At 35.2% G+C, this 26,021-nt stretch overlaps 1 protein-coding gene across 1 annotated transcript; it reads left to right on the plus strand.

Moving 5' to 3' along the window:
- Window positions 1-594: 594 nt before the first annotated feature.
- LOC124917558 (apical junction molecule-like) lies at window positions 595-2,307 on the plus strand. The gene is made up of 3 exons (XM_047457954.1): window positions 595-1,371; window positions 1,528-2,022; window positions 2,140-2,307. Exons 1-3 carry the CDS (start codon window positions 595-597, stop codon window positions 2,305-2,307), a joined length of 1,440 nt encoding a protein of 479 aa, XP_047313910.1.
- Window positions 2,308-26,021: the final 23,714 nt, after the last annotated feature.

Below are 26,021 nucleotides of genomic sequence, written 5' to 3' on the forward strand. Positions count from 1 at the left end.
TCGGTTGCGGAGAGCATACGCCTTCCAACAGACGGCCAAGATGCAGCGTCGGATCTAGAACTAACAACTTTCGAGGCAGCATGCCAGACACTCTCAGCAACCAAGGAACCGGTAAAAGTATCCGGTAACAAAGCGACACTACGACCGGAGTACATACCGCTTTGTGATATCTTCACAAAGGCGGTTCAGGCAAGAGGAGGAAATTACAACAGCCTCGCCAAGGCCAAAATCAGGATGCTAGTCGGCTTGATAGAAGGTACGAAAGTGAACTGGGCGAAGGAAGTATTCAACAACTTGAAAGATATGGTGAAACCGGATTCAACCCGGTCATGGGGATACGCCATCCCCCTTGGAAAAATCTTGCTCCATCATAACACCAACACCGGTCCTGGTGTCATTGTCCCATCAGGAAGGTTAATAAAATCCAAACACTTCCTGGAGAGGAAGAAGCCGGCCCCCGGTTCCACAGGTGGCCGAAAGAAGAAATCCTCCAAGAAATCGGCCCCGGCAAAATAAAAGACCGAAAGCAAAGGCAAGGAGAAGATAGTATTCTCGGAACCGCCATCACAAACAGAAGAGGAAGAGTCGGCTTCCATGTCTGAACGAACCGAATCTGAGAAAACCGATGATGAAAGACCGAATGATGAAGAGCATTGGGGTCCAAGTCCTGATAATACCGGTACGGGCGCAAATCCTGAAAACGACGAGGCCGATGAAGAAGGCAGTGAAGAGGAGGAGGAGGACGACCAGACGAAGGCCGATATTATAGCGCGCCGAATCCTGGAGGTCATTGAACTGCGAGCTCAAAAGGTTGGCGAATTATACCGGGAATGGCACGAGCACCGATTCGACAGACTTTACAAACACATGTTACCGGGCCTAACCGACGAAGAGTGTTTCCGAAGGCTGAAGGAAATAGAGGAAACGGTCATAAGCCTCACAAACGCCGAAACCATTCACGAAGCCTTGGGCCGAACCACCATCATAAGACCGCGAGCCCGGCTACAGAAGCTAACCGTACGGATCCGGAAGATTAAGGAAAGGTACGTCGAGGGAACACCGGAGGCTAACTTACATCTCTTGGTGTTAGAAAAACTTGAGACAGCGAGAGGAGAACTCGTCGAAGAAATTGATCGGCTGGAGGTGGTGTGCAGACAACGCAAAATACCGCACTCTCCAACTCCTCAGACCGATGAGGGTCAAATTCATGGTACTACACCTCCTCAGGCGGATCCGGTGATAAACGAAACCGATGAAAGGACGGAGCCTACTCTCACCGGGCAACTTCAACATGAACAACCGCGAGTCTCCGAACTGGACATTACAGAAGAAAGGGTTAAGTTCCTCCTTCAAGAGTTTGCAGACTCAACGGTTCACCCACTAGAGGAGAAGATGAAGAGAACCGTGAGCATGGCACTCCGGTTCGCCAACAATACGAGGAATAAACTCGTAATGACAGATGATCGGTTCTCACAAATCGAAGCTGACTACCGGGAAGAAGCAGTTTTGCGCAACAACTACCTTCAGCGAACCGAGGCCTTGGAGGTAAAGACTTCAGAGGTAAAGGATGGCTTGGATCGGATTGAAAGGCAAACCGAACAACGATTAACAGAGGTCACTAAGGATCTGGTCGGCTCAACAATTGACAAGGTCTCGGAACTGGAAAAGAAGAATGCGGGTCTTGAAGACCGCAACGACAAACTCGAGGCCGACCTCAAGGCGCTCACCGCACAAGTTGATGAATTACTCAAGGCTAAGATGAATGCGGATATTGCGGTTGTGGAGGCAAATGCCCGAGCGGCTAAGGAAGTCCAGGATGCGCTGAACGAAGAAGCAAGAAGAGAAAAGGAGCCACCGCAAATGTCTGAAGCAGAAATAGCCGAGCGAGAACGAAGGACAGCGGCTAAGTATCCGGACATTGCAAAGTCCATAGCGGTTCAAGCGGCCAAAGATGCAGAGCGGCTAGATAATGAAAGACAAAGACTTGAAGATTTTGCAACCGCTCACAAGAAGAAGAAAACGGCGGCCCCTTCCTCTTCGGTTCCGGCAAAACGGAAAAGGAAAACATCAAAGAAGGCTCAAGTAGCCGGACTGCTGGATGAGATCACTGACACGGTTATAGAAAGTCAACCGGACCAGGCTACTCGCACCGAAGATGAAGATGAAGAACATCTGATGGAGCGTTCTACAAGACAACGAGTCTCCGAATCGGCTAGTCAACCGCAACCGGTTAAGAGAAAACGGAACAAGGATATGATGGCCAACTTCGATTTCTCCAACTCAGAACAGGGGTTCCCTTTCCTTTAACTATGTTTATCTCAGTGTTTATATATAACATTTTCCCCTTTTCGGTTATTTCTCTATATATATAAAGTTATTTTTGAAACCGGCCTATACTTGCATTTCTACATGGTTTTGATAATTTTAAATAAAATAATCAAAAAGGGAGAAATTGATAAGATAAAAGATAAGACTTTTCCAAAAATTTTCTCAAAATTTTTCCAAATTTTTCGAAAAATTCTCCCAAGTTAGTTTCAAAAATCCGGTCAAAGAAAGAACCGGCCTACGTTTGCAAACTTACATGGTTTTGATAATTTTAAATAAAATAATCAAAAAGGAGAAATTGTTAGATAAAATTAGACCGGTTCACAGAACTTAACATAAATAAACCTTCCATGTAGGAACAAGGAACCGGACCGGTCAAACAAAAGAACCGGCTAAGAAGACTAACCGGTCAAGTTACTAAACCAACCAGGAACACTTGGAACATGACCGCACAAAGAAAGGATCGGCCAAAGCTAAAAACCGGAAACATCAGACAGCCGATCAGCCACAAGGCAAAGGAATAACCGGAAGCTGTCCGGTTAAAACCAATCACACCGGAAGCCATCCGGTTAAGTCGAATGACCGACAAGTACAAGAAGACAATTTGGATATCTGTTGAGTATGATACCAAAGGAACAGACTGAACATTTCCATATCTATACAAGTTTGAGGAAAGTCTACAGGCTGCAGAAAACAGTCCTACAGGATCTTTCCACTTTCAGGATAAATCAGAGGCAATCTTCCAAGTACAGACAACTGTCTAACCAACAGTTACCACATTGAGTAAAAGACAAACCTAGCAGGTTTGTCTTACACACCAGAAGAACAGACTGCAAAGTTTGCAGAGTTGACCGCCAGGTCTGAACAGATGACCGCAGAGTCTGAATCACTGAACCTCTGCTCCGCCAATCAGATTCAAGAAAGTGAAATATGACCGTTGGCATATTTCACCTATAAAAGGAACAGTTGAAGAAGAGTAAATGTGACACACATTGGGGGGACAAAATACAAGGGACACACAGAGAGACACAAGCAATATAGCGAGCATTTAATTTACAAGTGAAAACAGTGTGTTCTATCTCTAGAGAAAGCCTAAGTGCTAAAGTTGAAGTGTGTATTTTACAATTTCGGTGTAAATTGTAAGGGTATTATCGAGCAGGAAATAAGTCTCGATCGAATTGTTCTTGTATTCCTTAGTGAATATCCTTCTCGCGGTTTCGAGAGGAAGGGGTGACGTAGGAGCTTTATCTCCGAACATCCATAAAACCTGTCTTGTTATTTACTTTCTGCCGGTTCCATTTTCTAACCGACCCGTACTAACTTACCTACACCGCTCTAACCTACTCAACTCTATCTAAACCGGACCGCTAGCTTACAAAAACCGACCCATCAATCTTCAAACCTTCATTATCCGAAACCAGTTCGGCCTATCATACTAGTGTGCTGCTTCAACCTGAAACAAACCTCTTCTGCGCTTGAACCTAGTTCAAGGGTTGTTGACAGTTTGTGTAGTATTGAAACCCCGGTGTTAATCTCTAACAGGATTAATCACCACCCTTTGTGTGAAACCCGCTAAACCGGTCCAACCCCGGCCCTCCAGCGGAGACCTAGATCCTAACACTCTACTACTATAATTTTCTTCTTTCTTAAAAAAATATTCTTATACTTTACTTTTTATTCGATTTGAACTTTTATCCTACCGTGCTAATCGATTTAGAACTAAGTATGATTTCCACATTTATGTCACACTTGTGAGTATTTGTGACAATAATATATATGTATATACATATAATGAAAAATGTATAAGAGTAATAAAATGAGGTTTTTATCGAAAGTTTATTATGTCAGTAAAAGCTCTATATTTGTCGGTAAAGGCCCTTTACCGACAAGTGCTAATACTGTCGATAAGGCTCTTGTTGGTAAAGGTATTAGAGCCTTAGCCAACAAATGTAAAAACTTTCGTTATAGGCTTTACCAAAAGATAATGTATAAATCTTTTGATAAATCCTTTTCCGAAAGATATGATTAAATTTATCGGCATAAACTATTTAATGCCAATTTACTATAGATCGTATTTCTTCTAATTTGGTTGATAACAGTTTGAATATGTAAAAGCCAAACAGGCTATTTAATTCTTTATTCAAGATAAATACCGTTAGATATCAACAAATCTTTCGGAAAAGCTTATATTGAAAGATCTATTGAAATCTTTTGGAATAGCCTATACCAAAAGATTTGTCTTTGCTGAAAGATATCAATAATTATTTCAGCAAAGTTTAATTAGGGGAAACACCGAATATTTTGTTGAAATCTTTCAGCAAAGGAGAATATCAAAAGATTTAAATAAATCTTTCGGTATAGGCTTTACTGAAAGTTTTGTTCAAAATTGTTGGAATAGTGTAAATAGGCTATACTGAAAGTTTTTCTTAAATCTTTCGGCAAAGGAGAATATCGAAAGATTTAAACAATCGGTATAGGCTTTACCGAAAGATTTGTTCAAAACTATCAGAATAGTGTAAATAGGCTGTACAAAAAATTTTGCTTAAATCTTTCGGTATTTTCCATTTACAAATTTTTAATATTCTATTTGTTTTTTACATAACCTTAATCTGTTATCATCAAATAAAAAAATACAATAATAAAAAAAATTCATTACATTTCAAAAATTCTCAATCAATACGTATTACAAACACGTAAACTAATCCAAGATGTATTTGCTCTAAACACGATCAACTAATCCAAAAACTACATAATTCATGAAAAAACAACGACTAAAACGTACTAACTCGGGGGGAGGTGGTTGATTCTATAACTGTGCTAATATAAATGCAATTTGTCGTTTAGATTCATCTAATTCTGCTTGCATTCTCTCGTTGTTACTTTGAACTACCTCTTCTAGTTCATTGACCTGCATCTTAAGTCATTCATTCTCCTTCTTAAGCGACCCTCCACATTGTGAATTGTTACCCCTTCACCGATCCCCGTAGAACCACGATGGCTACACGCCTGACCCCATACCCATTACCGTCCCGTGTCGTTAGACTTGAAGACACTCTTGGCCACATCGAAGTCGGAGATACCAGGTGTGTCATTAATTACTTACTCCATCTCCTTCTGCACATTTTAAAGTTTCATTGTATAAACTATATATATATAGTTATATTAAATTTTCAACTAAACTTATTTATTAACTTACGATCTTCTCTTGTGATAGTTGGTCCGACGTTGGGGTCAGGTTGTCTTGATGGCTCTCAAAGTTTGAGTTTTTTTGAACCTCTTTATAATAGTCGGTTGACGTCCGAGTTCAGTCTTCTATTCAAATAAATTGTTCATCAATAAATCGAATATTGATTGAGATTTTTTTTTACTACATTTAAAATAAAAATAAAGTTAGAACTAGTATTGTCGGTACATATTTCTATTTTAAAATTGTACGTACCTTGAAGTTCTATGTGAAAAAGTGGTGTCTGCAAAGGAACTCTCAATCTACGAGATCATAGCATGGTGGGGTATGCACAAGTACAATCACCTCATCTCCGTTATGAATATGCACGTAATCCCAACTCAAATCAGAGTGTCGCCTATCCCATATTTGTTTGACGTGTATCATCTCGGTCCGTCTGTACGTATCTATAGGGATATATTTACTCTTGAATGGATCTTAAAAAATAAAAACCAGTAAATGTTATAAAACTTCATTTGAATGTTAATTATATGTAAGTTTAATTTCTCACGGTCATGGCACACCATAGTAAATCTCGATGATCGGTACTCAAGGCCTTCCACTTTAGTTGACGATGCGAGATGAGTGCGAGGTCCCGCACCATGAACCCCAAATATCTAGACCACATACGCTTAGCATCACCATCTAGCCTCCCATGTACATCTCCAAGGCTAAATGGAACCCTGGATCCAGGGGCTTTCTCGAAAGCTCGATATTTTTGTTGCGACCTCGTCTCCGCGTGGAGGAAGAACCTACAAAAGTAGAAAATTAATATTATTAGATCAAATTTAATATAAACAATAAATATTAGTGAAAATTTTACTAGTACCAGCAATGTCCGGAGTGGACTGGTCATGCTCATCCTCATGCTTCTCTTGCTCCTTCTTAGTCTCATAATCCCCATGCTCCTACTTAGTCCCCGCATATGTACTCTCAATGAATTCCTCAGGAATATCCTCCTGTGTATAGTGGTTTGGTGGGGCAGAAGATATATAGACCGGATTGAATACCCGTTCCCTTGAAGGCAACACTCGGTCCCCTATCGGCTCCCCTAAATGCTCCCCCAGCTCCCTAAAGATCCTCCTTGGGTCATAAGGTCGCCTACCTGAGAAATGAGACCCTTGATTGTCTTGATGCGTTTTCTTGACATCATGGTACCTATTAACAAAAATAGTACGAACATATTTATTAGTATTCAATAAATATGAGGTGTATTTTAAGGTAAAACATTAATCTAATCTTAACTATATATTTGTAAAACGTGGATTGTACTAGGTCCAAAGCACTCAAAACTTTGGAACAAAACAATTAAGAACCAGAACAAATTTACTATAACATCATACACAACATCTGGAATCAATCCATAGTTTGCTAAAGGAATAAGGTATTCTAATAAAATGTGACAATCATGACTCTTCAATCATGTAATCTTCTTCTCTTCAAAATTTACACAACCTCCCATGTTTGAACAAAAGCCATCAGGAAACTTAAGATCTTTCATGAATTTTTAAAGACATTGCTTATTCTCAGAGGACAAAGTGAAAGGCACTCCTGGATAATGAACTACTCCTCCAACATTTACATGATGTAACGAGTGTTTTATGTTCAAGAGTTGTAAATATTTTCAGGCTTTAGGACCATCCTTAGTATTCTCTTTCACATTCACTATTGTTATCAACACAATTTCACAAATATTTTTCTCAATATGCATCACATCAAAATTATGTCTCAATAATAGTGATCTCCAATAAGGAAAATGGAAGAAAATGTTAAGTTTGTTCCAATTATCTCCCCATATTTCATGATATATCTTGGTTTTCTTCCTCTAATCCGTAGTCAGAACTGTTTCTTCTAGGTCTCGTGTTTACTCGTAAATTTCTTGCCCCGTTAACATTTTCAAGGGCTCTCTATAGTTTGTTCGACCATTAAACCACTCTTTATCCCTCTTGTATTTGTGGCTTGGTGGAAGGAAGCGTTTGTGACCCATGTAACATTGTTTTCCCATTAATCAATCAAATAGATATATAGTGTCACAATTACAACAAGGACAAGCGTGTTTCTCTTATGTACTCCACCCGGACAAGTTCACATACGCTTGTAAGTCATTAATGGTCCATAACAATACTTCTCTCATGTTAAAGGATTGCGAGATGTGAGCATCCAATGTTCTCACACCAATTTCCATAGTTCAGACAACTATTCAATCAATGACTGGAGAAATATGTCAATTGCATCTCCCGGACTCTTTGGGCATAAAATTAAAATAAATTGAATAAAATTGCTAGAATATATGCAAAGAGGGAGTGACACGTTATAAGAAATTAGAATAACCGACCATATATTGTATGACTTTTTCCCATTTGCAAAAGGTTTGAACCCATCGCTTGATAAACCAAGTCTCACGCTACGGGGGTCCGACGCAAAATCCTTATAACTCTCATCAAATGTTTTCCAGGTGTATGAATCAGCCAGATGTCTTAACATATCACCTTCAACTCTTACTTCCTTGTGTCATCTCATCATTGGAGCGATCTTAGAGCACATGTATAGCCTCTACAGTCTTGGTATTAGAGGAAAATATTTTAACACCTTAGTGGGCATAAATTTTCCATTTTGCTTCTTCAAATATCCCCACTTGTTTGGTCGACTTTCCATTTAGAAAGGCCACAAACTCTGTAAGACTCCAAATTGTATTCGTTCTTCCAAAATAACATACACTTGTTCTTACATGCATATATTTTCTTATACTTAAGCTTGATATTTGTAAAGAACTTTTTACATTCGTAGTATGAGTTTGGCAATTGAGCGTCTATCGGTAATATCTCCTCTTTAAGTAGACACAACAAAATATCGAACCAAACATTTATCCATTGACTGACATTCTTTATGTGAAGGAGTTTCAACAGTGCTGATGATTTTGTTATTTGTGCACCTTCATATAAAGGTCGTTTAGAATCATTAAGCAATTTATAGAATCTCTGTGCATCCTCAACTGGTTCATCATTGCTCAGGCCATCATTAACATTAGAGAACATATCGTGTATAAAATCTTGCATATACTATTTTTCATTGACCGCATTATTCAAGTCCGGTGGAGTACTTGTGACTTCTAGCACCACATCATCTGAATCATCGTCAGGATCATCGTCACCATCATAAACCACGTTAGTAGTACTTCTTTTTTCTCCATGACAATACCATAATTCATAATTCAGATTTATTCCATAAACGATGAGGTGAGTTTTCATATCGACTATATCCATAAAAGTCACGTTCAAGCATTTCACGCAAGGACATTTCACATTTTGTCGTCCTGTACTACTCACTACAAATATAGGAAGTGGTCAACTCCTTCCAAATATTTTGAATGATCTCGACGTAAGCTCATCCAAGTTTTGTCGGGTACTTCCATCATTCTAACAAGATGGAAAAACCCTAGTATTAGCAATTCATTTGTTCTTCCCAATTTATTATTATAGATCATTAATAGTTATGTTATCAATAATGGATAGACAATCCTAATGGAATAGATAGATGTTGAAAAAACTCCAAAACTCGTTTATAATTGTTTACGAGGTCTATTATCATATTAAGACTCAATTTTTCAAAAGTATTTATAATTATATATGCAAATGAAGGCATAAACTACTTTATAAAAAGCAAGGATCCTTTCTAAACTAAAACTTTGACATAAATCTAAAACCCACTCCAGTTCAAATACAAACATCTCATACAAACAGACATAAATTAAAACAAATTACTAAGTACCTGAATATACTAAACTAAAATTCATTATTTTCACCAAATTTCATCAAGGAATTGATAGTTATATTTATAACCTAATCATTTTCCAGCTTACTAATCTCTAAAGTCAATTATCCTTAAATAAGATTATGCAATTAACCCTAAATATATAAACATCTAACCCTAATTAATCAACAAACAGTTAACCTCAAATTTCATCCAAACTTTCATATAATTAACCCTAAATCAACAATCAACAAACCAAATATATAAATTAACCCTAAATTTTATATCAATAGAGAGTGAAGAAGGAGATAACTAGGAGGAGACGTTCGCGGCTAGAGGAAGAGATCTAACGGATCTTCCGAATGGAGTTCCTGCCTCTGGCAACTAGGCGGCGGTGACTTAGATCTACGGCTAGGCGACAGCAGATGAACGGAGGCGGAAGAACGAATTGAAGATCGGTTGAAGAACAACGGTCGTGGAGTTTCGGAAGAGAGAGAGAGTGTAGGGGAGGGTTTCTTCCAAAATCGCAATTTAAAGGGTCAATACTAAAAAATATAGTAAATTTTTCGGTTTTACCTCTTAACTAACGGTCGACAATTTTACATATATCTTTCGGCTTTGGTCTTAATTATACAAAAACAATCCATATACACAGATTCTAATTATAATCAAACACAAATCTTTATACATCTTTATATAATCAAACACAAACATATACTTGTAAATTTAATCATAATCCCTATACTTAGAATATTAACACATAATTGATATGCTTGAATAATTAAACAAGATTCATATACTTATAAACCAAAAAACCATATAGAATATGAAAAAGAAATTGGTGAAGAAGGCCATTACCGAAAGATTTGAATCAAATCTTTCGGTATTTACTAACAAAGACGGAAGAAATTGGTTAATCTTCCGTCTTTGGTCTTAATTACCCAGAAATTTTCAATGTATTGGAAAGTGGCCAATACCGAAAGATTTAACCATATCTTTCGGCTTTACCCTTAAATACCGAAAGATATGATCTAAATCTTTCGCTATTTGATTCTTTCAAATTTAATAATTAATTAGATTTATACATGATTATATTTTAACTTTAAAAAACTAAACACAATCATATTATTAGAAATGAAACACAACACCTACAAATTAAAAAACAATCCATACACACACATTCTAAATATAATCAAACACAAACCTTTGTACATTTTTATATAAATAAACACAAACATATACTTGTAAATTCAATTACAATCCCTATACTTAGAATATTGACACAAAATTGATATGCTTAGATAATTAAACGAGTTCCATATACTTAGAAACCATAAACCATATGGAAAAGGGAAAAGAAATTGGTGAAGAAGACCATTACCAAAAGATTTGTAGTATATCATTCGGTATATCGCCAACTTTTAGAATTTTTCCGTATTTTTTGAATAGATAATAGCCGAAAGATTTAGTCTACATCTTTCAGTTTTGGCTCCTTAAAAAAAACCCAAACACATAGAATTTTCCCTGTTTTTTGAAGGGGTCAAAGCCGAAAGATATACACTAAATCGTTTGGTATTTTCCCTTAAAAAACAGCAATTAGAAGTTTTCTATTTTTTTTGAAGGGGCCAAAGCCGAAAGATATAGACTAAATATTTCGGTATTTACCCTTAAAAAAACAAACACTTAGAATTTTTTTTCTATTTTTTGAAGGGCCAAAGATGAAAGATATAGACTAAATCTTTCGATATTTCCCTTAAAAGCCCATTTTCTGTAAGGATCCAAAATGGATAGATATAGACTAAATCTATCGGCTTTTAATGGCAATGCCGACATATTTGTATAGCTCGTCGATATATATTTTCTTTAATGACAGGTTTCTTCCTTTCGGTACTTATACCGAAAGATTTATATATATGTCGGAAAAATCTTTCGGTAAGACCCCATTTTTTACTAGTGATACAAGTAAAAAGTGTAAATGAATAATAAAATAGTATATAGATCATGGATAAATCATGCAAATTATGTAAAAATAAAAATTAATTTATATGAACATGCAGAGTACTTATTTTAACATTTCAAAGAAACATAAATGTAAACCACAAGATAGTGAAAAATGACAAAATAGTCAGAAAAATATATGGTGTCGATTTCTAGGTTGGAAATAATTTTGTGAATAAAATAAATCGACCCCATATTTTTTGGACAAATATTGAAAATGTTATGGCTCATTAACGTTGAGAAAAAGTTAAAGTTTAAATCAAAACCCTTACCTGGATTTTTTTTAATTATTTTCACGCATCTTATATTTTTTTAATAATTAGTTAAAGAAAAAAATTAAAAATTAAAAATTAATAAAAACATCAAACAAATAGGGCCTAGGGTTAAAGAAATCGGGTCGCGGGTGCTTCCTTTTCTCATTCGTTGGGTGGATTCTCTACCGAAAACCATGTCATGGATGATTTTCTCGATAAAAACCATACCATGACATGAAAACTCAGTCGGATGTCAAGAGTGGCTGAAAAAACTCAATCATATGTTAAGCCTTGTTAGTTTTTTTGGTAAAAAATATAGCCAAATAGAAACACCGAAAACTACCATAAATCATAAATCATGTCATGGCTTATTTCTTGGTCGAAAATCATGCCCTTACTATTTTTTTCTTGATCGTTGCACATCCCCACAGTTAGAAACCATGTTAGGGATGATTTCTCGATCGAAAACTAGGCTATGGCTAGTGTAAACACTAAAAATCTACACACCAATTTATAAAATTAAAATAATTATTTTAATTTATTTTTGAAAAAAAAATCAAAATAATTAATACCAATGTCAAAATCCAATTAAAACAATTAATTAGATTAATTATTTTTGATAATTAAAGCTTAATTAATTAAGGAAATGACCAAAATAAAAAATATAAATGATTTGGGATAAAAGTTATACTCATTTATTTTAAAATAATTTTAGAAAAAAAATTAAGGGTTATTTAGGATGAAGTAAGGTACACATTTCATTCCTTAATATTATTTATTTAACCCTAAAATATATAAAAAAATAGAAAAATATTTTTAATCTTTATTTTAATATTTTGTGTATTTAAAAAGATAAAAAAAAATAAAGCCAAAATGATGAAAGAAATATCAATTTCAAACAAACACTTAAGTTTTTAAAATAAAAATTAAATTTGTAATCGGGTATAGTCAAATTACAGAAATCTGGTTATAGACGAAACTAGAGCCTTTGGATGGATGCTGGATTTTATCCAATGCTTAAGAAGTGGCTGTGTAACCTGCTAGCCAGAAATGCGTGTGCCCGAGAAGTAGGCGATCGACTAACTCTTGTTAGCTGAATCACTAACGAAACGCCCAAATGCCAACGATGTTGGACGAAACGCCCAAATGCCAACGATGTTGGACGAAACGCACAGAGAATGCCAAAATGCTCCTGAAACGATGTCGTTTCGACTGCCAACGTCATTTTCATCGCGACGCTGAGAGGATAAGGTTGATGTCTCATCCTTTGACTCTTCAAATGTGGAATATAGCTGATAGTTAAGCAAATCGGCTGATTCAAAACCTGAAATGATACTTCGGTGATAATTCTCTTACATCAATAGGGATGATGCATCCCTATTTCGTCAAGTTGGCTTAAGAACAGACAAAACACCATTAATGGCTTTGGCTAATTTGATCCACTTGAAGCTTCCACCGACCTCGGACAACTATAAATAGTCTCCCTCAATCATTCTGAAGGAAAGGGATAACATCTCAAGCCTTTAATCAAAGAAATATAATAATCCGCCATTGAAGCTCAAAGCTTCAAATTTTCAAATTTTCTATTTAAATCTCTAAATCTTGGATCTAGGCATCCCAAAGGCTCCCCTAAGGTCTAAGGAGTGTGCTCTAATCCTTGGTAAGCTTCCAATCACCCTTTAATTCAAACTTCCATTTTGAAGTTGAAATTTTTATATTTTATTTTTTATAAGCTTGTATGATGTTTAGTTCTTGAATTTTATGGTTGAAAATCAATCTTATGATCATTTATGAGCTTTCTGGGAAAGTCAAAACCGATCAATTGGTATTATAAAGAAAAACTCAAATTTGAATTTAAAAAATAAATAATAGGTTTGTTGTGTTTGGCTAATCATTAAGGATCATAGTCTAGAAAACTTTTCAACATGATTGTAATCATGTTGGACAACTGTTTGGATCATGTGTGATCCATCCCGAACATGTTTGATCAAAATTAAAATATTCAATATAATTGAAAATTTTGAGTTCTTGATTTGGTCAAAATGAATAACCAGTTTTCTTGTTTTGGTACCAATCAAGTATATGAGATATAAGAAAGCTATTGGATATCTCTTTTCTTCTTAAAACAACTTTAAAAACAAAAATCCAATTTTTTTTTATCACAAACTATTTTGAATGATTCGATCATCATTTAGGTTGATTGATACATTGAGATAATGATCAACATGTTTCTAGGAGATTTGTGAAGTTACCCAAGCTCTTTGATCAAAGAATCCAAGCTTAAAATAAAATTTACAAAACCTGCACTTTTGTGTTCTTTAGGACCGAGAGGTTCGATCGAAAACCGTTGGTCAAGACCAAGACCTAGGACTGAGAAATTCGAACATATGACCGAGAGGTTCGACCGATGTTCTTGAACTAGGAACTAGAGGTCTGACCGATGTTCTTGAGATAGGACCGAGAGGTCTGACCAATAATTTTTATATTTAAATGAAATTCAAACCTAGGATCGAGAACTCTCGAACCTTAGACCAACATCCTTCACCCAGGACTGAGAGGTCTAATCGAGAGGTTAAACCTAGGACCAAGAAATCACAACCTAGACCAAGAATTCCCAGACCTAGGACCGATGAACTTAAATAGAGCTAAGTCGGTGGTTTATACACCCCGACCGCCGATCTTAGCCAAGGACCAACAATCCTTAACACCTCGACCGAGGAACATCGTCACTCCAACCGAAGATCCCGAGCCTCGACAAATAGGCTCATCGTCCTAGACTGAGGGTTTTTAGACCCCGACCGACAAAAACAAACTCAAGGTTTAGGACGCCGGACTTAAAGCCTATTTGGTTTCACTTTTACAATACCTAAAATTATTTTTATAATATTGGAACCCCAAACCATTTTCTAAAAATCCAAAGTGATTTAGAAAATGACTTAATAATATTTTTGGGATATTTTTACAAAAAAATATTTTCACTAAGGCCTATTTTGTGCTTATTTCTAAATACTAACACCCTTAAAATAACTAATGTTTTTTAGGTATACTCCTCCCTAGTTATCATCAACAACATTTACCAACATTTAAATATTTTTGTTTTAATATTTTAAATGACACTTAAACCTAGAAGCATGATTAGGAGCGGAAGAATAATCGATTAAAACTTAAAAGTGATACAACCGGTTATCAAAAGTCAACTTTATAAGTAAAGACCATTTTTTAAACAGGTATAGTGGATGAAGCGAGAAAGCCCTTTCCTGAATATCACCAAATTACGAACTAAAAGAAACTCTAAAAAATACGTTTGTAAACGTATGTCAATTTTATTGATTTTAAAAAATCAATTGACGACTCTATTTCAAAACAAATAATCTTTTAAAGTATTTATGTTTAATTAATTTATACAACTGAATTCTAAAAATCAAATTATAAATTGATTATCACAAATCCCCAAATTATTTAAAATGGAACCCCAAGTTAATTATTTTTTTAATTAATTATAAAAGCTGTCAGGGATCATTTAAATATTTTTTTTAAATAATGTTTTATACATTATTTTAAAAGAAAAAAATTCTGACATGCAAACCGAGATAAAATTCTAAAATCGAGTTTTTCACCGAAATTAAAATAATACAGCTTGAAATCTTAGCCACTAGTCCCTTTTTATGGCCATGTGTTCTTGGTCAAAAACACCAAGAATATCAAGCACCAAAAAAAACGTCCTAAATCAATATAACTACACAATAATGTTAATTAATCATATAATAATAATGCAACATTAAATCAACATTCATAACATCAATCATCACGAAAAATAAAAGAAAAACATATAAATTTTACACATTATAAAATTATAAAGTCATTCTAAATTGTATTTTAGGGGATCAAGTACCCCCATTTATATCGTATACAACATATTTGTGCTCGAGCCCTTGTCCTCGAACAAGGGCCTAAGAACACGATTAAATTAAATTAAATTAGTTTTTGCAAATTGAGCGTTTTTATTGGGATTGAATTGGTGAAATCCGAACATAAAGTTTTTAAATCATATATACAATCAAACTAGCAACCAATTTCAGAAATCAAAACATTACAAACATACAAATTAAAAAATGTCATTATGCTAATTTATTAAATTGGGCTTACAAAAGAATGAGAATCCTTACTGTGCTTGTGGGATTTCTTGGGAGAAAATCTAACTTAGATCTAAGTATTAAAAAGAAAAACTTGGTGATTTACTTAGAAAATTTGAATTAAGAGTTCTAGTGAATTTGGAAGTGTGTCTTTGCTATAGTAGCTAGTCTAGGAAATAAATAAACTACGGTAAATTTTTCAGTAGTTAATTCCAAGCTTAGTGCTCAAATTGTTGATTTTAGCTCTAAATGACCACCAGTCCTTATAAATTAAATGGAGACTCTATGATATCATTTTTTGAAAAATTGATGTATTTTTTGGATTCTCACATCAATGTGGTGACCCAGCATTTTACATAGCGTAATTTGTTCAAATATCGATGGAAATGTCGATGTTTTACGAAATCAAAGTAGTTCATGCGTTTTGGTCGTTGGCTTCGGTGAATAATAGCTTGCAAGCCACCAAGAAATTGAAGAATAGTCTGGGCTTTGGAAGGAGATTACCTTGGACACTTTGGCCTTCCTGGTTCGCCTAGGCTCGGGTCTGGGCTCACATTTGGGCCTTGGTGGATTCTTTTGGTGGTCCTACTAGAGTCCTATCATATAAAAAGTATAACTATTTGCTTAAGAAAAGTAATCTATATTAATAATAAATTAAATTATTTAAATCTTACATATTTAGTATCTTATCATTTATTTTATATTCTGGAATTAATTATATTCGGTGTACACTAGACCAACAATATCTCCAATAACAATTATTTATCTAATAATTCCTACAATAAACTCCGTATATGAATTTTAAAGAATATTAAATTTGGAATTTATTAAATATATAAATTATAAAAAATGAAGAGTAAAAATGAATATATACACGCTCAACCCACATTAAGAAATATATATTTGTTAATTATCTTTTTCTTATGAATTAAATCAAATTTTGTTAACTTAAAACAAATGTGAACAAATTGTATGTTATCATTAAATCAAAAAGTAATAGTGTAGTGCTAGTTCGCTAGATATATAAATTTGGGATATTTTTTAATTAAATAAAAAAATATAAACCCATAGTTTTGAAATCTGGTCCGGCACATCGGTAAGACCGAAAAATCCAGTTAAACGATCGTCAAACCAGGCTAGATTGATGAAAAAATCAACCTAGTTAAACCCGAACAACCCACGGGTTGAACCGGAAATTTGGTAGCCTGGGTTAACCCAACAGGTTTATGTGCATTACAACTTGAGACTACAGAACGGTACACTGTGTCTCTTATATCAAATTAATTTTTACATTTTGATTATATAATTTTTTAATGATTATACTTGATATATTTTTTTATATATTGTTGCTAGAAATGAAGAGTTCGAAATTATGAATCAATTGATTTGGAGGAGTTTAGTTCAACTCAAAATTGGATTTTGGAAGATGAGCCTCCAATTTTAACTATGGATGAATTGGAGACATTCAGAAAAGAACTAGTAGAATGTAACATTGATGCCTCTCAACATTAATTATTTTTCTTATATTACTTATTAGTTTATAAATAATATAAGTTACTAAAATTTCATTTTGTAATTTTTTTTTATTGTAGATGCAAATTTTGAGATTGTAAACTTGGATGAATTAGATACCGGAGAAGATGATAAAGGGAACAATAGTGATGTCCCTACTGAAGGCAATGAAGTGACTGATGATGTTGGTGAAATTTTGATGAATGGTGTGAGCATTTTGTGAATAATTAGTAGTTGATATTTATTTTAATTGTGTTAATTTATGATTTAAGAGTTTGTGTTTATTTTAATTGTGTTATCCCTAATAGAGACAATAATCATATTGTAATTGCAAAACAATATTTTGAATTATATATCTACTTTGACTATCATAAGATTATTGTATAAACAATTTGATGGATTTTTCTACGTTACCCATTAGACTACCACGTCTAATGGAGTTAGACCTCAACGTCTAACTACGTAACACGTATAAGTTATCTAGAGGAGAACAATAACATAGACGAAAATTTCCCAAAAACAAAAAGATTGGGTCTTTTCTTATCCCTTTTTATCCTTAGTTCCCCTTGGTCCTAAGGCCACTTCTTTTACTTTCCAGGTTTTTGACATCATCGGGAGCGTTAGATTCCTACTGAACTCTTTTGGCCAGAAGGATCTCCCGATTTTTGTTCTTGCGCTTAATCCTTTGAACTCTAAGATCGTAGTCAAGAACCTTTTGGTAGGTCAAGACTCTAGATGATTTGATTAGGACCCCTATCCCCAGATATGAGAGAGAAGAGTAGGAAGCAACATGTTGAGTTGGGCAGCATACCCAGGAGACCTCCTTTTCAGGAGAGATTATAGCCATCAAGTTCCTGAAAATGTTTCTAGACCAGTTGATTGTTGTCCCCTTAGTGATAGAAAATATTATCTCGAAGACGTACTTCGAGTAAGTGTTGGAAAATACCTTTGCTAAGAGGGACTTGGAAATTATATCGTTGAGTAGGAAAAAATCAACCTTCAGAGCGGACTTCAGCCCATGAGTTTCAACAGGAACTAGAATACCATCACGATAAGTGTTGGAAAAGGCAAGGCTCATTTCAGATAAGACTTCTTCGGAGGATGTCGGGAACTCAGATAGCCCCTCTGTAGGAAGGTTGAATAAACGAACGAAGGAGTCTTCAGTGAAGGAAGCGATATCATCAAAAATCTTGGCTACGACAAGCCTGTTGTTGTATAAGCCTCCATATTTAAAGAACTAACGAACCTCCGATTTGTAGATAATGACGGGGGCCCTGAGAAATTTTTCAAGGCTCAAAGCTTTTAAAGAGTCGAACATCGTAACAATTTCTGGAATGATTGCGATAGACACGGAATCAAAGTCTATCTAAAGAGTAGAAGGCGCAAAAGAACCCATTTTTTTATGTTGAAAGAGAACTAGGGAATCTAACCTATTCAGAGGCACACAAGAATTTTTGAGAGAGAATGCAAAGATATATGTTCAATCCTTTTGAATATGGCCGTTCTTTTATAGATGAAGACTGACGTATGATCATTAAACGTAATGATTATATGAACCGTCAAAAATTTAGAAACATGTTACCAAGAGAACATCATTTAAGATAAGCAACATTTAAAGCTATAATCATCTAAGTCTGTCATTAATGAAATACGTGTAGTGAAAGGACATCAGAGATTTTAGTCATTCTTTTAACATTGAGAGACACATGTCTTTAAGTTATTGAAGAGATGACTATTCGATTTTTGGCAGGAATAGTACATAGACAGTAAATGTAGCAGTGGACAGCTGTGCCATTTGTCTGAAGATGAAAGGTCTAATGACGTACGTAGTTAAACGTTTAACTTACTATCCACATTCGATGCATCTAAATTGGATAGGCGTCTATTAGACGTTGATGTCTAATCACGCTTGTATTTCAGACAACCAAGAGTCTATTGTACTTCAGGCATCTAATTACACATAAACACCATGTGTTGCACGTGTGTCTGGTTAGACGTTAGCATGTAACTATGCTAGTCTTTTAAACGTCTAAACGTCTATTACACCTCGACATCTAACCGCGTAGGTTTTAAACCAAGAAATTCCAACCTAGAAACACAGACGGCTTAAGTTAGTATACGTCTAAGTAGGTTCATCCCTTAGACTACTAATCTATTAGACAGATTGAGACCTCCGTCTACACAAGTCTGTCCAGTTATACTTAAATAGCATGTTCCCCCTCATTGTGCATAATTAGTTCAAATAAATCAGTCAAGATCAACAAGCTCTAAAATATTTCTAAAGTAAGAAAACTTAGTCTCGGGTAATGGCTTCGTGAACACGTCTACCACTTCTTAATTTGTAGGGACATATTCAAGGCGAATATGCTTCTGACTGACATGCTCTTAGATGAAATGATGTCTTATTTTGATATGCTTTGTCCGAGAATACAGAACTGGATTGTAGATTATAAAAATTGCACTTGTTTTGTCATAGAAAATCGGAGATTCTTCTACTTCAATTCAATAGTCCATTAGTTGTCGTTGAATCCATAAGAGCTGAGAACAACAACTTCTTGATGCAAGATATTCGGCTTCAACTGTAGACGTATCAACCGACGTCTACTTCTTGCTGAATCAAGAGATTAAACAATCACCAAGAAATTGGAAAGTTCCACTGGTATTTTTTCGATCAATCTTGCAACATGCATAATCTGCATCTGATAAACTCTTTAGATTGAAACTGGAATCCTTCGGATACCACAGTCCCACATTTGGAGTCCTCTTTAAATATTTCAAAATACGCTTAGTAGCAATAAAGTGAGATAGTTTAGGATTAGCCTGGAATCTTGCACAAACACTAACATCAAATTGAATGTCTGGCCTGATAGTAAGATAGAGTAAAGAGCCAATTAGTCCTCTATAGGCAGTGTTGTCTACACTTTGTCCATCTTCATCTTTGTCTAGCTTGCTAGAATAACTCATTGGATTGGTTGCAGCCGAGCAACTCTCCATTCCAAACTTCTTTAACAACTCCTTGGTGTATTTGACTTGGTTGTCGAGGGTTCCGGTTTCAAGTTGACGAACTTGAAGGCCGAGGAAGAAGGTTAATTCTCTCATCATACTCATCTCAAATATGTCCGGCATCAACTTGACAAATTTCTCACATAATTTGGGGTTAGTTGACCCAAATATAATATCATTAACATAGACTTGAACAAACAAAATATGAGAGTCTTTAACAAATATGTACAATGTTTTATCAACTGAGCCAATAATGAAATCATGATCAAACATAAATTTAGTCAAAATATCATACCAAGCTCTTAGAGTCTGATTCAAACCATATAAAGCCTTTTTAAGTATAAAAACATGATTTGGTAGAGTATGATCTAGAAAACCAAGAGATTTTTCAACATAAACATCTTCATTTAATTTACCATTTAGAAATGCACTTTTCACATCCATTTGAAAAACCTTGAAGTTCTTACAAGAAGCATAAGCTAGGAAAATTCTGATTGCCTCAAGTCTAACCACAGGTGCAAATGACTCCTCACAGTCAATTTTTTCATCCTATCTATATCCTTGAACAACCAATCGAGCTTTGTTTCTTACAACTAAGTCATCTTCACTAAGCTTGTTTCGAAACACCCATCTAGTTCTAATGACTAATTAATTAGTCGACATTGGAGTTAAATGCCACACTTTATTTCTCACAAATTGGTTTAACTCCTCTTGCATGTCATTGATTTAATCTGGATCAATCATAGCTTCACCAATTTTCTTAGGCTCAATTTGAGAAATAAAGGCAGATTTAGCCATTTCATCCAACAATTAACATCTTGTCCTACGAGGAGAATTAGGATTACCAATTATCAATTCTGGTGGATGATTTCTGTTCCATCTGAAGTTTGTTCCAAAAGGATTAGACGTCGGATTAGTTGGTTCTGCGATGTCCGAACTGTCAACAACCTGTTGAGCTGGAGTTTGGACGTCTGGTTGATTCTCATCCGGATCAGCCACTTGATCTGACGGAAAAGTCCTTTAGACAGGAGCTTCATCTTCACTATCAGATTCAAGACTTTCCACTTCTAATATGTTAGCAAGGTAGATGAGATCAATAGAATTGTTTTCAACAGATTCATCACAAACAACATAGAAGGATTTCTTTAGAGTTTGTGTTCGATTATTGTACACTCTAAAGGCCTTACTAATTGAGGAGTATAACCTAGCATGATTCCAGCATCTTCTTTAACATCAAAAGCGGTCAAATATTCTTTCTCATTGTTATGATAAAACACTAACACCCGAATACTCGAAAGTAGGAGACTACATGAATTCTTCCATAAAACAGTTCATAAGGTGTTTTATCAAAGCGTTTGTTAATTATTGACCAATTTTGTGTATAGCATGTTGTGTTTATGGCTTCTTCCCTGAACTTCTGAGGAACACCTGAGTCAACAATCATCGATCTCGCTGTTTCCTTAAGTGTCCTGACTCTTCTCTCAACAATATCATTTTGTTGTGGAATTCTAGCACTAGACAACTCATGTCTAATACCAGATTTCACGAGATAGGAAGTTAAGCGTCTGTTGGTGAATTCGGTTCCCCGATCACTTCTAATTTGAATAATACTTAAAGATTTTTGATTCTGAAGTCTTCTATGGATCTTAAATAAATTCTCAGCCGTTTGATCCTTAGATTGCAAAAATATAAACCATGTAAATCGTGAAAAATCATCAATAATGACTAGGGTCAGTCTCATTCCTCCCAAGCTCTTTACAGGAATTTGACCAAACAAATGCATATGTAAAATTTCAAAACATCGGTTTGACTGAGATTTCCCTTTACTTTTAAAAGATGATTTGCTCTATTTGCCTAACTAGCAAGCAGGACAAACCCTGGTCTTCAAAAACATCAAATTAGGTAAACTAAAAACAAAATTATGTGAAAAAATGTTGTTAATGGTTTTAAAATTAAGATGATTTAATCTCTTACGCCATAGCCAATTTTGATTAGTTTTGGTAATCATGCATAAGGGATTAGATATCTCATTTTTCCAGTTCATTTTGTAAGAATTTCCTACCCTATTTTCGTTCAACAGAACGTTACCATGTTTATCCTTAACCAAACATGTATGAGTTTGAAAATCAATAGAAAATTCATTATATCTACCGAACGTTACCATTTTTATCCTTAACCAAACATGCCTGAGTTTGAAAATCAACAGAAAATTCATTATCACATAATTGACTAATGCTTATCAGGTTATAACACAAGTTTTCAACAAGTAGCATGTTGTTTATGGTTAAATTACCATGGATAATCTTACCCTTACCCATGGTCTTACCCTTGAGGTTATCCCCAAAAGTGATCTTAGGACCTGAGCATTCAGTTATTTCAGTTAGAAGTCATCTATCTTCAGTCATGTGTCTGGAACATCCACTGTCTAGATACCAAACTGAATCCTCCCGACAGTCAACCTACACAAAAACATATTTACAATCTTTTGGTACCCACATTCACTTGGATCCTCGATCAATTAGTCCCTTAGGAATCCATATTCGAGTTATTCTGATGGACTTCCCTTTTTGTGTAGTGATAAGTGCGTATAATTTAGGCTTAGCAGACGTCTTCCTGCTAGCAGATATTCCCTTAATCTTAGAGGATGAGTTTTGTTTAAAACTCCTTGACCTCTTGTCAGGTTTTAGTTTTCCAGACTTGCTGGTTGCTTTCTTCCTAGGTTTCAACCAGCTAACAGTCGACGGAATGTGAATCATTTCATCCTTTAATGTTAGGTCCTCACAGCTTAGATCAGTTCCATTATCAGTTAAGCTCTCCTTGACAAAGTTTATAAGCTTAAACTTGTTAGTTGCTGAGTTTAACTTCTTATAGGACATGTCTGAGTCATTACTGTCAAATCCTAAACCGGATTTGCATCCGGTAGGCCTCAACATATAAATTTGTTATCTGATAGCGTCTCTAGACTTTGTCCAGTAACTGACCACATATGTCAAACGTTTGTTTTCAGAAAATAGAATTTGAACCTTTTCTTTGAGCGTCTCATTCTCAGATGAGAGCTCAACTATTTTGTTTTCAGAAAGTTTTGGTTTAGAAACTTAAGATGAAGAGTCGTTGGCTTCATATTTTGAGTTCATTTCATTAAAAGAGTATGATAACTTTTTGTACTCAATGACCATGACATTGAGTTCAATAGTTAACTCATCTTTAGTAAAATCTTTTGAGGAGAAGTCGAATACCTTTAGTAAAATCTTTTGAGTCCTCTGAGTCGCTATCGGCCCACTTGGACTTATGTTCAACACTTATAAGAATCTTCTGCTCTGTTTGGTTCTTCTTTGTTTGAACATTACATCCATATATTTGAATTAGCTTCCCCCATATTTCTTTAGTAAGGAGCAAGACTTGATCTCACTAAATATATTCATGTTGATCGACTTGAACAAGACATCTTTGGCAACATTATTCAGGTTGTTCATCATCTTATCTTCTGTCGTCTAGCTGCATCTTGGCTTCTCAATCTTTATAGGACCATTAGTGATAACATTTCACATATCATAATCAAGGGCATCCAAATGAGCTTGCATTCTCATCAACCAATAATCGTAGTTTTCTTTTTAGAGCACTTAGATTTGGTTGATGACAGACATGATTCAGGTTCTTGTTGCTTGAGAATAGAAAACGAGGCTCGGATACCAATTGATAGGATCCGTGTAATTAATAGAGATTGGGGTCTGGCTATTGATAACAACTTAGGACAAATGATTCGATTTTAACTCTGCTAGAAGTTAAAATCTGTTTTTATTCTTCACAAATCATTCGAACTATTGAAACGGTTTCAAGGGCGGGAGTGTTCGTCGGATTTAAATCTTGGAACCAATGAAAGATGAAAAACATAAAGTAAAGAATATAGGTAGTTGTTTATGGATGTTCGGAGAAAACCCTTGTACATCAACCATTCTTCCACAACCGGAAGGATTTCACTAAACTCTTTGAATCAAATATAGTTTACTAAACTAACTAACACTTTGTTGAACAGAACAACCTCTGTTCAACTTACAATATTATGAATAATATTCTCACATCTAAACAATGTTTTAATTCTTTCTCTCTTGAACGTGAAAGATGATAGAAATCAGTAAGTACAAGAGTAAGCTTGTAAGTTTGATAATCTGTAGATCGAGAGAGATTCGTTTGTTGTCCTTAAGCATCTATTTGTAGTAGAAGGACACCAACGGTCAAATCTTCTTCATGAACACGTGGCAAGCGTCCATTAGAAGGCCACCCATAGGACAAGAGTACAACAAACTCTAAGCAATTGGATTGTGGCCGTACCGAACTTGTAGTGTGCCGAATATCCTCTCTAATATTGTCTTGTACTAGACAAACCATTTGAAGGACATTTGCGTACGTGACATTCATTCATTTGATGCAATTAGCTGGCTTGTTAGAATGCACAGGAGTGAGTGGAGTAGAGTAGTAGACAGCTAGTTGATCGTGGGTAAACATATGCTAATTTCAAACGGTTACTGAAGCGAGGAATTAAACGTGCTCCATTAGACTGCCTAGTCTAAGGGAGTTAGACGTTAATATCTAATAGCGTGTTCCATTAGACCGACAAGTCTAATGGAGTTATACTTCAACGTTTAACTACTCATCCCTTTAGACTTGTCTGAAGGAGTTAGACGCCAACATCTAACTACGTTTCCCATTAAAGTACCATGTCTAATAGAGTTAGCCCTCAACTTCTAATGGAGTTAGACCTCAATGTCTAACTACGTATCACTTCAAACTTGTCTGAAGGAGTTTGATGCCAATGTCTAACTACGTTATCTATTAGACTACCACGTCTAATGGAGTTAAACCTCAACGTCTAACTACGTATCTGTTAGACTGCAACCTCTAACTACGTATCACTTCAGACTTGTCTGAAGAATTTATACGCCAACGTATAACTATGTTACCCATTAGACTACCACGTCTAATGGAGTTAGACCTCAACGTCTAACTATGTTTCTGTTAGACTACAACGTCTAACTACGTATCACTTTAGACTTGTCTGAAGGAGTTAGACGCCAACGTCTAACTACATTACCCATTAGACTACCATATCTAATGGAGTTAGACCTCAAAGTCTAACTACGTATCTGTTAGACTGCAACGTCTAACTACGTATCACTTTAGACTTGTCTGAAGGAGTTAGACGTCAACGTATAACTACGTTATCCATTAGACTACCACGTCTAATGGAGTTAGACCTCAATTAAACTACAACGTCAAACTACCTATCACTTCAGACTTGTCTGAAGGAGTTAGACGCCAACGTCTAACTACTTTACCCATTAGACTACCACGTCTAATGGAGTTAGACCTCAATGTCTAACTACGTAACACATCTATGTTAGCCAAGTCTGATACACCTATACAAAAACAATTAGACAACTTAACTTTATTCTTATTTAAACTAGGATATATTCTGTGCATTTGCACGAGTAATAATATAAAAAAATCGTGAAAAAAATATTACAGTAAAATTGTTTATGGCGGGTCAACCCACAATCCGACCCAAGTATCCATTTACTCTCACATATATATCCAAATTAACCACATCTCTCGACCCGACAATCCGGACACTTTAAAAATTAAGCATCATTATATATATATATATATATATATATATATATATATATATATATATATATATATATATATATATATTTTAATCACACTTAAGTTTTAATCACATATCATCAAAATAAAGTTGACATAGAATTAACTTATTCTCTTAATTATTTTACTCAAAATAATTTGACCCAACACATTGGTTGA

The sequence above is a fragment of the Impatiens glandulifera genome, unplaced genomic scaffold, assembly GCF_907164915.1.
Source record: "Impatiens glandulifera unplaced genomic scaffold, dImpGla2.1, whole genome shotgun sequence".
In the NCBI taxonomy this organism is placed as follows: Eukaryota; Viridiplantae; Streptophyta; class Magnoliopsida; order Ericales; family Balsaminaceae; genus Impatiens; species Impatiens glandulifera.